The 15792-nt window shown below is 35.3% G+C and overlaps 1 protein-coding gene across 1 annotated transcript in view; it reads left to right on the forward strand.

The window, feature by feature from the left end:
- ZPLD1 (zona pellucida like domain containing 1) overlaps positions 1–15792 on the forward strand; it is a 43405-nt gene that overhangs the window by 17489 nt on the left and 10124 nt on the right. The window contains exons 3-6 of the mRNA XM_008267008.4: positions 1022–1203; positions 2668–2740; positions 8672–8769; positions 10505–10585. Coding sequence (XP_008265230.1) covers positions 1022–1203; positions 2668–2740; positions 8672–8769; positions 10505–10585 — 434 coding nt within the window. The remainder of the gene's footprint in view (positions 1–1021; positions 1204–2667; positions 2741–8671; positions 8770–10504; positions 10586–15792) is intronic.

The raw sequence follows: 15792 nt of genomic DNA on the forward strand, positions 1-15792 counted from the left end.
CATATGCTGTTAGGTTCACCCATCAAGTTTATTATAATGTTGAAAACTAAGTGCTACAGTTCTCAGTGATAACTGCAAAGGATATTTATTGAGCACCTTGTTATATTTGACATGGTAGGAGTAGTTATGTCCTCCTCTGGTCTTATGAAGGTCAAAATGGCTGCAAATCTTTCCTAAAATACTAGTGCTTTGATTTTAGTAAGGTTGGAGAGTCCAGTGAAAACAAAAAAGCCCCAACAAAATGTACACATAGGCAATATTTTTGTGTAACTTCTGGATATTTATGCTTCCCCTGAAAAATAATCTGTGAACTCCTGTCCTAGAAGGGAATGAGACTCTCTGAACCACAGAGGAAAAACCTGAGAAAAATAATCCTCAGAAAATTTGAGATCTTCATGCTTTGTTCAAAAATATTTTTGGGGTCCAAGATGCAGATAACTGTGCTCTGTTGAAGATGCAAAGGTGAATAGGCTGTGATGGCTCTTGTCCATGAAGAGTTCTGATGAAGGTTGAGAGGACCAGCAAGACAGCAAGCTCTTCAAGCCTCCTGCTGTGATGGAGCGTGCATGTGGGGGAAGCAGGGACAGTTTTCCAGGGAAGATGAGCTCCAGGAAGGAGTGAGATACACCACAGTGAAGGCAGTGGGGGCAGGTGACTGAGGGAGTATGCACAGAAGCCAGAGCAATGAAGGTGCTTGGGTTGGGAGCATTATTTTTTGACAATGAGATTAAAGTCATTTCTTTTAAACCATTCCAGAGAATTCATGAGTATTTTAATAATTGTAGTCCTCTGAACATATAATCTCCCTCCTTATTTGTGAAATATGAGTACCTTAAATAAATATGAAGTTTCATTTAATTAAAATACACCCTTATTCATTTATAAATAACATTGTATGTGTATAAAACCATGGCATTTTGTTGCTAACTAGACCCTAGAAATGATCTGGTCTAGTGTTTTCTTTTGCATTTGTTATATACATAGTCATTTAATTAACAGATTTGACTTACCATTCTAACAGGTATCCACAATTCCTGGAGTCAGTGCTTACGGAAACACATCTTCAGTACAAATAGGAAATATTTCAGGATATATTGATACTCCAGACCCACCAACAATCATCAGCTATCTACCTGGGCTTCTTTACAAATTTAGTTGTAGCTATCCATTGGAATACCTGGTTAATAATACCCAGCTTGCCTCGTAAGTTTGCATTTTAGTCTTGCTTTCTTACATTATCTTTGTGTTTGAGTCATTTCTTATCTTCAAGAAATTTACATAAATACCAATATTTATTAAGAATTTATTAAGAATGGCCAAACTCACCCAATGTAATGGGAATTATATTATGAGCAATTTATCTCTGTGTCTCTCTTTCTCTTTCTCTCCCTCTCCCTGCTCCTCCCCTTCCTCCTCCTCCTGCTTCTTCTTCGTTATCATCATGAATATCATCATCTATTCCTATCTAATTGTCATTACCTAGACAAACAACCCCATTAGAACTGCTTAAACCACTCAGGTGTCTGCCTTGCGTTCCCTTTGTTCCCCTCATCTGAGAATCCTGGTTGCTTAAGTGGTCCTGAAGCTCCTTCCGTGTTTCCAGGTGTGAGGCATTTGATTACTACATCAGTGGGCCTTGCTTCCCCACTGGGTTGTGCTATATATTTTCACTGTTAGACTCTGCTGTCCCAGATTCTGTTGTCTCATGACTCCCGAGGGAGCTTTCACCTCCACTGGTGCTCATGCTTCCCAGGGAAGATGGCATGACCCACAGCCAAACAGTTCTAGACATGGACTAAGGTTGCAATCTTTGTTTGTTTATTTATTTATTTATTCCAAAGCACATACTCAATGAACACGGTTTTATCTGTTACAATGTAATCACCTGTATTTGTCAAATATTTTTGACAAAATGAAGTGATTATTAAGAGGAATTTTTCTGTCTCCAGTTTTATAGTTTGCTATTAAAAAAGTCCTACTTTTTGTTTCATCTTAGTTATATGAAAACATAGAAGTCACATTCTGCTTCTGTTAAAAAATAATCGTCATCAGTGTTAATAGCCCAGTGATAATTAAAAAAAAAAAAAAGAAACTTGAACAAAAGCAAGACTTCAATGCAGAGAAAAGAAAAGCCTTGTGTCAACAGAATATAGGTTGTAGAGAGGAGGATATCTCCCTCTGCTCCCCCTCATCCCCACATTGAACACATTCTGAAGCTGCAATATCCATGGAAAATCATTTGTTACATCCGTAGTTATTACACACCTACTACTTACCATGCCATGTAATAGCAGCAAAGTAAAACAAAATCCTGATCTCATGAAACAATAATGGAACTGATGAAAGCATATTTCCATCAGATCCAATTTCTTATGAAATGAGGGTTTTCTGCAAAAAGTCTCATATATATATATATAATGCAGAGTGAAAAAGGATGACTTTATAAATAAAAAGATCATAAAGAACAGTTTGTCTTTATATTTGATCTTCCTTGCTTTTTGATTATTTATCTCTTCGTTGATTTAAGCAGTATGCCCACTCCAGGCCCAGCTAAAAGTCTGACAGCTTACTGAAGAGTTTTATTGCCTTAACTTTAACATTCAGGTCTAACTGAAACTTCTGGTTTAAAATTTAATCAACACTTTCCTTCTTCTAAATCTGTTTTAGGTCCTCGGCTGCTATTTCTGTGAGAGAAAACAATGGAACATTTGTCAGCACTTTGAACCTGCTCCTTTATAACGTAAGCTGATGGGTGAAGGATGCTGTTTTCTCTTTCACTATTGGGAGGAGCCATTTATGCGAATGCTTCTCTATAAAAATCTGCTGAAAGCCACATTAACCCTACAACACTTTTGCTAACATTTATCCATTTTTACCACCATTTTCATATGTCCTATTGATAAAGGTGTACTAAAAACCCCATTAATTTTGTAAAAGCTGATAAATGATTTGAATTTTACATGATCAATATGATTCTGTAATAATTAAAGTGTCTACCTGCATTTCCAAGTATATATTTATTTATGCATGCTTATATAAGTATGTGTGTATAGCCATATCAGGGTTGATTGGGGAATCATATTTTTTGTGATAATAAGATATAAACAGTCCAAATTATGCTTCTTGAGGAATCATTGGTGACGAATGTGTTAATATTTTCAATATGAGCTTTGACTAGTGATAATTCTATCACTTCTGAAATAACTCAGATCTACTACATAGCATTGTCTACTAAAGTTTTGTCATGTAAATATCAACAGTGGCAGCAAAATGTGAAAAATACATGAATTTCTATTTATAACTGTAACATTAATCCCCCAAATGATATTTTCATGTTGATTAAAAATTTTTATTCATACATTTTAAATGCCTGATTTAAATATCAATTTTTCAATCTATCAACCCACATTTTAGTAAATTATGAATCTGATTTTTGCATTATTATTCATGTCATCATGGCACTGAGTTATAATTCATGCAACTGATTTAAAAGTCAGTACTTTATACTTTGAATATAATGAGCTATAAATATTGTAGTAGGACATTTTCCAAAGGCATTTAAAAAATCATGTTTATAAGTTTGTAGTCTGTCACCACAGAGTTCTAAACAACAAATTAAAATGTGTTGGAATGAAGATTGCCTTTCTGTCAGTTCTAAACTTTATTTTGCAAAAGAGAAGTTGCCAAGTTACTTGCCTCTATACTACTCGGCAAATGTATGGTAATATTCATTCCTGACATCACCAGATGTTTATTATTGCTGGGAGCAATAGTTCTATAAATAATTATAAATTGAGATGATTCTACCTATTGATTTATGTAAGTTCTTTGTGGTAGAATTCAGGTGACTAGTTTGTGTTCAATATTTATTAAAACTGAATCAGACAAAGATGAGCATCCCCAATGTTAAAAAGTTAAAAAAAAGGAAATGCACATGACAGTTAATTTTCTTTGAAATTAAATTATACTATCAGTGTAAAAGCAGAAAATCAGATTTAGAAATGTGAATTTGGAAAGAGCTTTGTTATAAACCAATAGAAATGATATTGTAATCCTGCTAACATGAAATTCTTGAATCTTAATGCTAAGTAAAAGTCTACAATTTGATAATAACCTAAATATTTGAATTCTATGGTAAAAATGCAACCTTTTTTTTTTTTTTACCAATTCCACCATTCTTTTTTTAAGAGAGCTTTTATTTAATGAATGCAAATTTCATGGGTACAACTTTAGGAATAAAGTGGTTCTTCCCTCCTGTACTCCCATCCCCACTCTTGTCCCACCTCCTACTCCTTCTCCCATCCTATTCTTCAAGATTCATTTTTAATTAACTTTATGTACAGAAGACCAACTCTATACTTAAGGAAAGATTTCAACAATGTGCACCTACACACAGACACAAAGTATAAAGTACTGTTTGAGAACAAGTTTTACAGTTAATTCTCATAGCACAACTCATTAAGGACAGAGTTCCTACTTGGGGAGTAAGTACATAGTGACTCCTGTTGTTGATTTAACAATTAACACTCTTATTAATTATGTCAGTCATCACCTGAGGCTCTTTTCATGAGCTGCTAAGGCTATAGGAAGCCTTTTGAATCCACAGACTCCATCAGTATTTAGACAGGGCCATAAACAAAGTGGAAGTTCTCTTTTCCCTTCAGAGAAAGCTACCTCCTTCTTTGATGGCCACTTTTTTTTTTTTCTACTGGGATCTCACTCAGAGATCCTTCATTTAGGACTTCTTTTATTTTTTTGCTACTGTGTCTTGGCTTTCCATGCCTAAATGCCCTGTTGGGCTTATCAGTCAGTCAAGAGTGCTTTAAGGTCTGATTCTGAGGTCAGAGTGCTGTTTAGCACATTTGTCATTTTACATCTGCTGTGTGGACTGCTTCCCATGTTGGACATTCTCTCCTTTTTAATTCTATCTATTATTATTACCAGATACTTGGTCTTATTTCTGTTATCCCCTTGACACTTAATCCTATCTATATGATCAACTAAACACTCAATATGATAACTTTAACACATAAGATGGCATTATTACCATCTAGGTTAATGGGAGTCCCATAGTAAGTTTTTAGCTTTTCCCTTAGGGGTAAGTCCATGGGAATGTGTGCAAAACTATACAGCTCCTCCCTCTCTTATTCCCACTCTTATTTTTAACTGGGATCTATCTTCAATTGACTTTATGCACATATGATTAATTCTATGGTAAGTGAAGAGTTCAACCAATGGTATTAAGTAGAAAAAAATCAATAAAAAATAAAATAATAAACTTTCTTAACAGTCAAGACAAGAGCTGTTTAAATCATTGCTTCTCATAGTGTCAATTTCACTTCCAACCAATTTTTTGATATCAGACTATAATTAAAATAGATGGTACAAAAATGCTTCTCATTTTTTAAAAAGATTTTTATTTATTTATTTGAGAGGTAGAATTACAGAGAAAGGGAGAGATAGAGAGAAAGGTCTTCCATAAACTGGTTCACTCCCCAAATGGCCACAACAGTAGGAGCTGCGCCAATCCAAAGTCAGGAGCCAGGAGCTTTTTCCAGGTCTCCCACACAGTGTGGGGGTCCAAGGACTTGGGCCATCTTCCACTGCTTTCCCTGGCTATAGCGGAGAGCTGGATCAGAAGTGGAGCAGCTGGGCCTCCAACCAGCGCCCACGCTGCAGGCAGCGGCTTCACTCGCTATGTCACATCGCCATCTCCAGAACAATTTTAGGTTTACAAAATATTTGACTGGGAAGTACAAAGCCTAGCACACACAATTTCTTTTATAATTTATATCTCATATTAGTATGTTACATTTATTATACTCAATGAGCCAATGTTGATATATTAGTATTAACTAAAGTCTATAGTTTACATTTAGTTAATTCTTCCTTTGGATTTTGACCATTATATCAAGTGGCATATATCTGTCATTACTGTATCATACAGAAGAATGTCACTGCACCAAACATGTTTTTAAACATGATGCTATCATGATATCTTGTCATGTCACAGGACATTAAAATTAGTAGTTTTCATAGGAAAATATGATATACTTTTAAAAATTGATCACAAATTATATTTGCTATTTGCTTGACACATTTAGCTACTGAAATATAATATTATAGCATTTCAAATCAGATGTCCATGCATGGTCACTGGGGGCATTTCATATGAAATTTTTTATTTTAATGTTTAGGGAAAAGAATTCATCAATAGTTTGTAAAGTGTTATGTGTAATTGTGTTTAGGGATGATGAAAAGTAATACTGCATACTTACTACTCTTATTTCCTGGTTTGTTATTTGAAGGGACAAAGTTGTACCCTATTGGGATTTACACAATTGTTTATTTCCATGATTCTGGGATTAAGCACATGTACTCAAGAGAATTGTATTTATAGTGGCAGGTATTTGGCCCAGAAGTGAAGCAGCCACTTGGGATACCTGCATCACATATCACATGCCCACATCTTATACACAAGTTTACGGGCCAGCTCTGTTTTCCATTCCAGCTTACTGTTAATGCATGTCTTCTTGCTAATGCACATCGTAGGGGGCAGCAGGTGATGGCTCACGTACTTGGGTCCTTGCCATCCGTGCAGAAGATCAAGATTGAGTTCTAGCTCCACTTTGGCCTGGCACAGCCTGGCACAGCCTAGCTATTTTGAGCATTTGGAAGAGTGAATAAAAAGGATGGAAAATCTCTTTTTCTGTTTCTATCTCTCTTTTTCTCTTTCATTATCTCCATGTCCAATAAATGAAATAAATCCTTTTCAAAAAGGAAATTATACTTATGAAAAATACTGACATGTATTGATGATATTTCCATATGTGTAGGTTATTTATTAATCTGTAATTATAAATAGATTTTAAAAGCTGGGGTAAAGCTAAATAAATATAATTGATTTTAAGGACAATATAGAACAAATAAAAGTAAAGGAAGCTATATAAAATTATATGTTAGATAACTATACAAAACTATCACAAAATTATCTCTTAGAAACAATTTCAGAAGGAAAAAGTTGATGATTCTTAATTAAACCTGAGCTGGATCACAGGTCATTTGCAATGACTCAGAAGTAAACCACTTGTGAAGAAAGTAAGCATTCTTCTGGACAACATGAGTATTGATGCAAACGTAAGATGAAAGAGCTATAATTAATGTAGTGTGGTTTGCTCGAAGAAGCTCGAGAAGGGAGCCGTGAGGTAATTCAATAAAAATGCTATTTATTGGATTGGTTAGAGTAGCTTTTATGGTTTATCTCAGGAATACAGAAAATAAGACTGACATTCAGCAGTTTTGAAGTATTACATATAATTCCTCATTTGTTCAGGAATGCAATGTTCCACATGAATGCAATTTAAAAAATATAAATATAGAAACCATCACTGTTTTCATTTTAAAAATTCAAAATATGTTGCTTTCTTCCCAGCTTTCTATACAGAATATGTTCCATGTTTTCACTTCCCTTGGCCACTTTAAGCTTTCTCAGGGAACATTAGAAACATTTTTGCTTTGCTGCAAAACAGTAAAATTTTCAGTTTCAGCAGAGTTTGAGGAAATAATTGGTCTCTAAGCTAAATTATTTGTTTAAATTTTGCATTTTAAAATGTGTTTACAACTTGTTCCACGTTTTTCTTCAATATTGTGTGATAGATGCCACTTATTAATTTCTACTCTGCAGCTTTAATCTACTATAAAGGGGCAGGCGTTTGGCACAGTGACTCAGACGCCTTCATCCCATATCTTGGTGCCAAGGTTTGAGTCCCTGCTCTACTTCTGATTCCAGGTTCCTGCTAATGTGCACCATGGGAGGTAGCATATGATAATCAAGTGCTTAAGTCCCTGCAACTCACAGGGGAAATCCAGACTGACTGCTAGCTTTAGCCTAGCCAGGCCCAGCCCCAGCTTTCGCAGGCATTGGGAGAGTGAACCAACAGAGGGCACATGTCTATCTTTGTCTTTTTCTCTGCGTTTCAAATAAGTTAAAATAAGTAAATAGAAATAAATAATTATAGTAATTGCAGTGATATAAATAAACTCACTAAAAATTATCTAAAATAAAGGTAAAAAAAAAAATAAAATGAAGTCCTGAGATAACCTTCTATAAATAAGTGCCGAAGAATTTGGCGCAGGAATTCCATATCACACAGTGTGGCAATTAAGAGATGGTGTTGGTCTCCTTATTAGCTCTTAATAAAATTTTGGTGATTTTAAATAGCCACATAAGTAATTTAGGATAAGTTAAACATTATCAAAAGATATATAAGACCTACAATTATAACAATAATGGTTTATACTGAAGCAAATATAATATAAATAAATGTAATATAATGTTATCCACCATTATTTTTCAATAAATGGAATTTTAATCTAAGAAATGTGCCCATTGACTACTGAACATTAAGTAAACTGAATAGCTAAAGACCATTGAATACATACATGGTTGAACCATGGGACAAAAAGATTTATGAATGGAGATAAAATTGTTACATAATTATGGCTTAAGAGCAATTCTGCAAGAAATCAAAGGATTAAATTAATCCTCTAGGTGTTTGTTGTGTAGAACTATGGTGATGTACTTTTCTTTTTCCATAAGACTAGTGTTTTAAATGGTAAGTGTGCTGTTGTTGGGAAGGTAATGACAGACTGTTTTTTGTTTCATCATTAGGATTCAACCTACAGTCAGCAGCTAATTATTCCGAGTATAGGATTACCTTTGAAAACCAAAGTGTTTGCAGCTGTACAGGCCACTAATCTGGATGGCAGGTATTTCTAAATTCTTTTCCTTTGTTAGTTAAAAGTGTCCAAATCCTCCTGAGTAATGTTAGCTCATTCACTTTTAAATCAATTTGAAAAACACTGTCATTACTATACCATGTAAGAATACTAATAAAAAGAAATAACAAATTATAAAGTTAAAAGGGTGACAATCACACTATGTCATTCATTAAAAAAAGAAGAAAAAAAATCTCCCATAAAGATGAGAGGGTAGTGACTGAAGAAGGGCTTGGGGATGTCTTCTGGCTCATTGGTTCTTTGGTTGCAAGATGAAAACCAGATGCAGTCATTGTGAACACTTTTGATTTGTACACTTTTTTAATGTATGTTATTATTCAATACTAATTTATTTAAAAAATGGAAGAACTCTTCCTCCAAAATCTGGGGCAAAATTATTTAAAACAATCTGCAGGAATACCTCTGCAAAAAATTTTAAAAATCAATCAAGTATCTTATGATGCTTAGAACACTCAGAATGATCAAAACTGGAAAGACACTCAAATGCTGAAGCTTGCCCCATCCTATAAAAAAGTCATATAGAAATGGTTTATTTGGGGTTTCATTTATTATTATTTACAGTTTGCATCCTGATGAGATTAGTATACTTTAGAAATTTAGGACAGCGCCGCGGCTCAATAGGCTAATCCTCTGCCTGCGGTGCCGGCACACCGGCACACCGGGTTCTAGTCCCAGTCGGGGTGCCGGATTCTGTCCCGGTTGCCCCTCTTCCAGGCCAGCTCTCTGCTGTGGCCAGGGAGTGCAGTGGACAATGGCCCAAATGTTTGGGCCCTGCACCCCATGGGAGACCAGGAGAAGCACCTGGTTCCCAGCTTTGGATCAGCGCGGTACGCCAGCCGCAGCGCACCAGCCGAGGCGGCCATTGGAGGGTGAACCAACGGCAAAGGAAGACCTTTCTCTCTCTCACTGTCCACTCTGCCTGTCAAAAAAAAAAAAAAAAAGAAAAAAAAAGAAAAAAAAAAGAAATTTGACTCTTTTTACCCTCTCCCCTTCTGTCTTCTTGACATTTCTGTTCTTAGACACACATGATTCTGAAATTCTTACTATATGTGTTTTTTTTTTCATTTTATTGACATTCTTTTACCATGAATCAGTATTTTTTAAAAATAACACTCAGAGTTGGAATGAAGTAAATCATAAATCTAGGCACAATCCGGCCTTGTAGGAAAAGGTTGTGAATTTGTCTCATGGCTTTCTTCTTCCTAACAGAATGTTTATTATGTATTCACACTCCTACCCCCAACAGATTCTGGTGTATGATTTATATACAGTATTTGCTGTATTTGATATTATAATATTCTCTGTATTCTGTCAAAGATAGTAACTTCTGGGAATGAAACCATTGTTCGTTGTGAGTATATAAACATGTACCTGCCTATGGAGTATACTTTCAGGTTTTGTTTCCCCAGATTGTGACCATTCACATATGTTTCTCTCTCCGTGTGTGTGTGTGTGTGTGTGTGCATTTGTCTGTGTGTCGTATTAGCCTTAACTACACTCAATGAGGGGATGACAGTTTGTTGCAAAATTTTAAATGTCTTGAGCTGAGGATAAGATTTTAATAAATAAGAAGCCTCTGTAAATCACAAGAAATGTAAACTATATTCCACGGGTTAAGATTTTGTCAATAATTACTTCCTTTGAATTAATAACCAGCCCCTAGAGGGAGATTCTAACTCTAGATTGTGCTTGCCTCTTTCTGCAGATGGAATGTTTTAATGGATTATTGCTACACGACCCCATCAGGGAACCCAAATGATGATATTCGATATGATCTCTTCCTTAGGTAGGTGTCTATATCTTGGGTTGCTACTAAAGACCCAGTTATAGATAACTGAAATGGAAAATCAAAGTGAGATAAAGAGATGATAGGGCACTGCTACAGCTTTTGAACTGAAAGTTTTACATCTTGAACTTTTAGTCCTTCTGAAGCTGGAAGTGTAAAAAGTTGAGCTAAGTTTTCAACACAAAATGCTGATAATGCCATTGTTGAATGAGAGTGGTAAGTAAGTTACGTATACCAAAGATGTTTTATTCATGTTTGGGAGATGTGAAAATATTTCACTGTCATAGGAAAAGCATGGTTAGATTTTTCACAATAAGAGAAAGGCAATGGGAGAGAATTATTTATCTGCAACTGGGCCATCTCATCATATGTTGAAAGTGGAGTAAAATTAAAGTAATGGACTGGATAATTTAGACCCCAAAGATACTTTTGTTCATTTATCAGTAGTTAATAAGAAGTATAAGATTGTCTACCACTCCTTTTTCATCAGAGCCAATAACTTCAATTTCATTCCCCAATAGACAGTGATAGAGTGAATGTAATCTACATTTGGGAAAAGGGGACATTGATCATAAAACCATTCAGTCATTCCAGTTCCCTTTCAGCATTTTTATCTGACAGCAGAACAGACTTGATAGTCAAGCAATGTCTCCTAATCACCTTGTAAAATGCAGTTGGCTCAGATCACTGCAGCTTATTGACACATGATGGGAGTAATATAATGGGAAACCAAAAGAATATGTTTTATTGCCTATCAAGGTTAAGATGATGTTTAAAGGGTATGAATCATGTTGTTGGCAGTGTTAATTTGTGCAGCATTTTTTGGGAGTGAAAAGTTAATATGCATCAAAATCCTTAGCAGATGTCATAAATGTATTTAAAATAATTATGATGTTCTAGTCTATCAATGATAGCTAAAATAGTGTAACATAGGAAAAAACTATGTATTCAGCAATAGGGAAGCGCGTAGGTGAATTATGGAGACCCAGTAAGTTCAGAGTTCACACAGGTACCACAGTCTTATAAAGTCATTTCTCAAATGCAAAAAGTAGTTCTGTTTTAGTTTCTTTCTTGTCTTCTTGATATTTCTGTCCTTGGAAATAAATGATTCTTTAAAATTTAATTATATTAGTATGTGAAGGGAATGACTTGGCATACACATTCTATATAAAATATACCTCACTTATATGACAGAAATGACTGTAAAGAAAAACACCCACAGGTTCATATGGAGATTGGTACGTGGTGGGGTTATGGATCATCGAGTTTTGACATTATCTTACTTCCTAAAGTTTCTATAATGACCACACATTACTAATCTGGAATATGATCATCAGACTTCCAGAATGCATCTTTTGGTTCTGAATCTTTTCAGTTTTCTTACTGGAAACAATAGAGAATGAAATGGGCACTAAAAAATAAAAAAAATTCACAAAAATGTTATTTTTAGTCAATATATTGTTTAATGAAAAAAACCTTGATATTAAAAAAGAGTTAGTGTTGATACAAGTGGCTAAGACCAGGAGAAATGGTACAGAGAGGGGCTTGCTGGCAGTAGTGTGAGAAGAGGTGGTGAGAAAGGCATGGATGAAAAGAGAAAGCTGAGGGGTCTGAGTGCGGCAGATTCCAGGAGCAACCAGCAGAAACGCATTCCCAGAAGCAGAGGGCACTCCTCTGGGGGACAGGTGCTAAGAGTAGGACTGAAATAAAGAACCACCAGGGCTGGGGAACATGAAGGATGAAGGAGCAGAGAGTGTGCTGAGCGTCAGAAGGGGAAGACTGCATCAACTTCCTGCAAATGCACTCCTTCGACAGGAGAAGGAGTCCCTGGGAAAGCAGGAGCTTGAGCCTTGGAGGCAAGGCTGGTCAATGAATCCAAGGAACTCAGGGTTGTTAGAACTCTTATGAATGAAGCTCAGAGAGGTAAAGTCAGTTGTGCAGTTACCACACAGCATCACAGCCAGACACTTTGCCTGTGGCAAAACAGAAGAGGGAGCCCTAGGGATGAAAAAACTCTTGAAGAGGTTCTTACTGTTCCACATTGCCTTAGGAGTCCTCTGAAAATCTGTCCAGGGAAATCTAACTTTTTCAAATAGGGATGACAAATAAATGCATGCATTTCTTGCAGTTTTCTAATATGCTATGAGAAAAATGTCAAAATGACAGAAAAATTTAAAGATGAATTAAAATCATCAGAAAAAAAGATTGTCATGGAAGTTAAAAATTGTAATTAAAGATTCCAATATTTTTAATTAAAAATAATAATCATGATTAATATATTAATAAGATGTTTGTAATAGGGGAAGTTGAATGTGGAGTAAATGGGAACTCTGTACTACTTCACATATTTTGTTTTGTAAATTAAAACTATTCTGAAATAAAAAGCTTATTTAAAAATAATAGTTACAGAGATGGAACTATAAGAACTCAGGTAGCTTGGTATAGGACAATAAAAGATAAAGCTATGTAATAAGAAGAACATAGGACCCAAATAGGAAAGATAATTACATTACTGAAAGGAAGACATAATTAGAAAACATTCAAGGGAATACTGACACAGCAAAAAGTACAATAGGGGACTTTAAGGATAAACATTTTTAAAATGCAAATGAAAAGAAACAAATATAAAGAAAAAGATAAAAAAAGATTAGAGTAGGGGAGATAGAAATAAAAGGTAGATAAAGGGAATTCAATATGTGTATAATATCCATAAATAGCAAAAATAGTAGAAAAATATTTAAAAATATAATCCAGGAAACTTTGCTAAATAAAAACTGAAACCTGCATAGTGAAAAGTTGCTTTGGGTGAATCTGAAGCTTTCATAAGATAAAATGGGGAGTATATAAAAAGACATAGTTAAAAACACTACAAATTCAGATAATTCAATCTGCCTCTGAAAAAGATTAATTCTGGTGGCCAATAATTAAATATTGTCAAAGATCTAACTCACATAATCAGTAAACTGCATATTGAATACGGCAATTTGTGATAATATCAGAAAACAAAGTACTGGAAGTTTAAAAAGACAATTAATGACACATATCAAAAATGGAAATGTGAACTAATATTTTTCAGTAAATTAAGAAAAGCAGATTATTTGAAAAAGCAGAGAAACATTTGCTAATCTAATCAATAAGAAGACAGAGATAAGAGACAAATACTATTGGAGTGGCTTAATTCACTCAGCATAATGTTATTTGTCCCTTTGGGACTGGTATACTAAAATGGAAAAGTATTACATTGTACATCAACCGTCAGGACAAGAGCTGATCAAGTCACTGTTTCTCATAGTGTCCATTTCACTTCAACAGGTTTCCCCTTTGGTGCTCAGTTAGTTGTCGCCGATCAGGGAGAACATATGATATGCTGAGTGAATTAAGCCAGTCCCAAAGGGACAAATACCATATGTTCTCCCTGATTGGTGACAACTAACTAAGCACCAAAAAGGAAACCTGTTGAAGTGAAATGGACACTATGAGAAACAGTGACTTGAGCAGCTCTTGTCCTGACTGTTGATGTATAATGTAACACTTTTTCCATTTTAGTATTTTTTTTTTGTTCTAGTACTATTGGTTGAACTCTGTAATTAACACAAAATTATTCTTAGGTGCTTAAAATTTAACTGAAAGGTGATATCTGTTAAATATAAGAGTGGGAATAAGAGAGGGAGGAGATGTACAATTTGGGACATGCTCAATCGGACTTGCCCCAAATGGTGGAGTTAGAAATGTGCCAAGGGATTCCAATACAATCCCTACAAGATTGCATGTAGCAATGCCATCTCACTAGTCCAAGTGATCAACTTCAGTTCACAATTGATCACACTGATAGGTCTAAGAGTCAAAGGGATCACACAAACGAGACTAGTGTCTGCTAATACTAACTGATAGAATCAAAAAAGGAGAGAATGATCCAATATGGGAAGCGGGATACACAGCAGACTCATAGAATGGCAGATGTCCTCAATAGCACTCTGGCCTCAGAATCAGCCCTTAAGCCATTCGGATCTGGCTGAAGAGCCCATGAGAGTATTTTAGGCATGGAAAGCCAAGACACTCTGGGAAAAAAAAAGAAGACCTAAATGAAAGATCTCTGTGAGTGAGATCCCAGTGGAAAGAACAGGGCCATCAAAGAAGAAGGTACCTTTCTCTGAAGGGAGGAGAGAACTTCCACTTTGACTATGACCCTGTTGGAATAAGATCGAAGTCGGTGAACCCAAAGGCTTCCATAGCCTTGGCAACTCATGACTAGAGCCTAGGGAGATTACTGACACCATAAACAAAAGTGTCAAATTGTTAAGTCAACAACAGGAGTCACTGTGTACTTACTTCTCATGTGGGATCTGTCCTTAATGTGCTGTCCAATGTGATGTAATGCTATAACTAGTACTGAAACAGTATTTTTACACTCTGTGTTTCTGTGTGTGTACAAATTGATGAAATCTTTACTTAATATATACTGAATCAATCTTCTGTGTACAAAGATAATTGAAAATGAATCTTGATGTGAATGGAATGGGAGAGGGAGTGGGAGTGGTGCAAATGGGAGGGAAATTATGGGTGGGGAAAGCCAATGTAATCCATAAAATGTACTTTGGAAATTTATATTTACTAAATAAAAATAAAAGAAAAAAATACTATTGGAGTGTTTGGGCTTGAGTCCTGGCTATGCTTCCAATTATAGGTTCCTATTAATATGCACCCTGGAAGGCAGCAGGTGATGGCTCAAGTATTTAGGTCTCTGCCACCCACATGGGAAAATTGGATGGAGTTCTGGGCTCCTGACTTCAGTCTGGCCTAATTCTGGTTACTATGATTATTTGGGGAGTGAACTAGCAGGCAGAAAATTTCTATTAGTCTCTCTCTGTCTTTCAAAAAGAAATGAAACAAACAGAAAAAAATAAAGACAAAAAATATAAAAAGATAAGTGACAAATCGACATGGGAATGAGGAGCATATTGTCCCATCTAATGGAATAGTTAATAAAAGCTCTAAAATGTGTTAAAGCAATTCAATATCAAGCAAGATTAAACACATAGACAAAAACCAAAAATAGTAAATTATGGATCCCAAAGCACATGGAAATTTACTATATGATAGAATGTGGTACAACACTCAATATGATAAAGAAGGATTAAAAAAACTGGGATTAATAATGCATAACAATAAAAGTAGTACTAGATCTCAACACATTTAATAAACTGTAG

This window comes from Oryctolagus cuniculus, chromosome 4, assembly GCF_964237555.1.
Source record: "Oryctolagus cuniculus chromosome 4, mOryCun1.1, whole genome shotgun sequence".
Lineage (NCBI taxonomy): Eukaryota > Metazoa > Chordata > Mammalia > Lagomorpha > Leporidae > Oryctolagus > Oryctolagus cuniculus.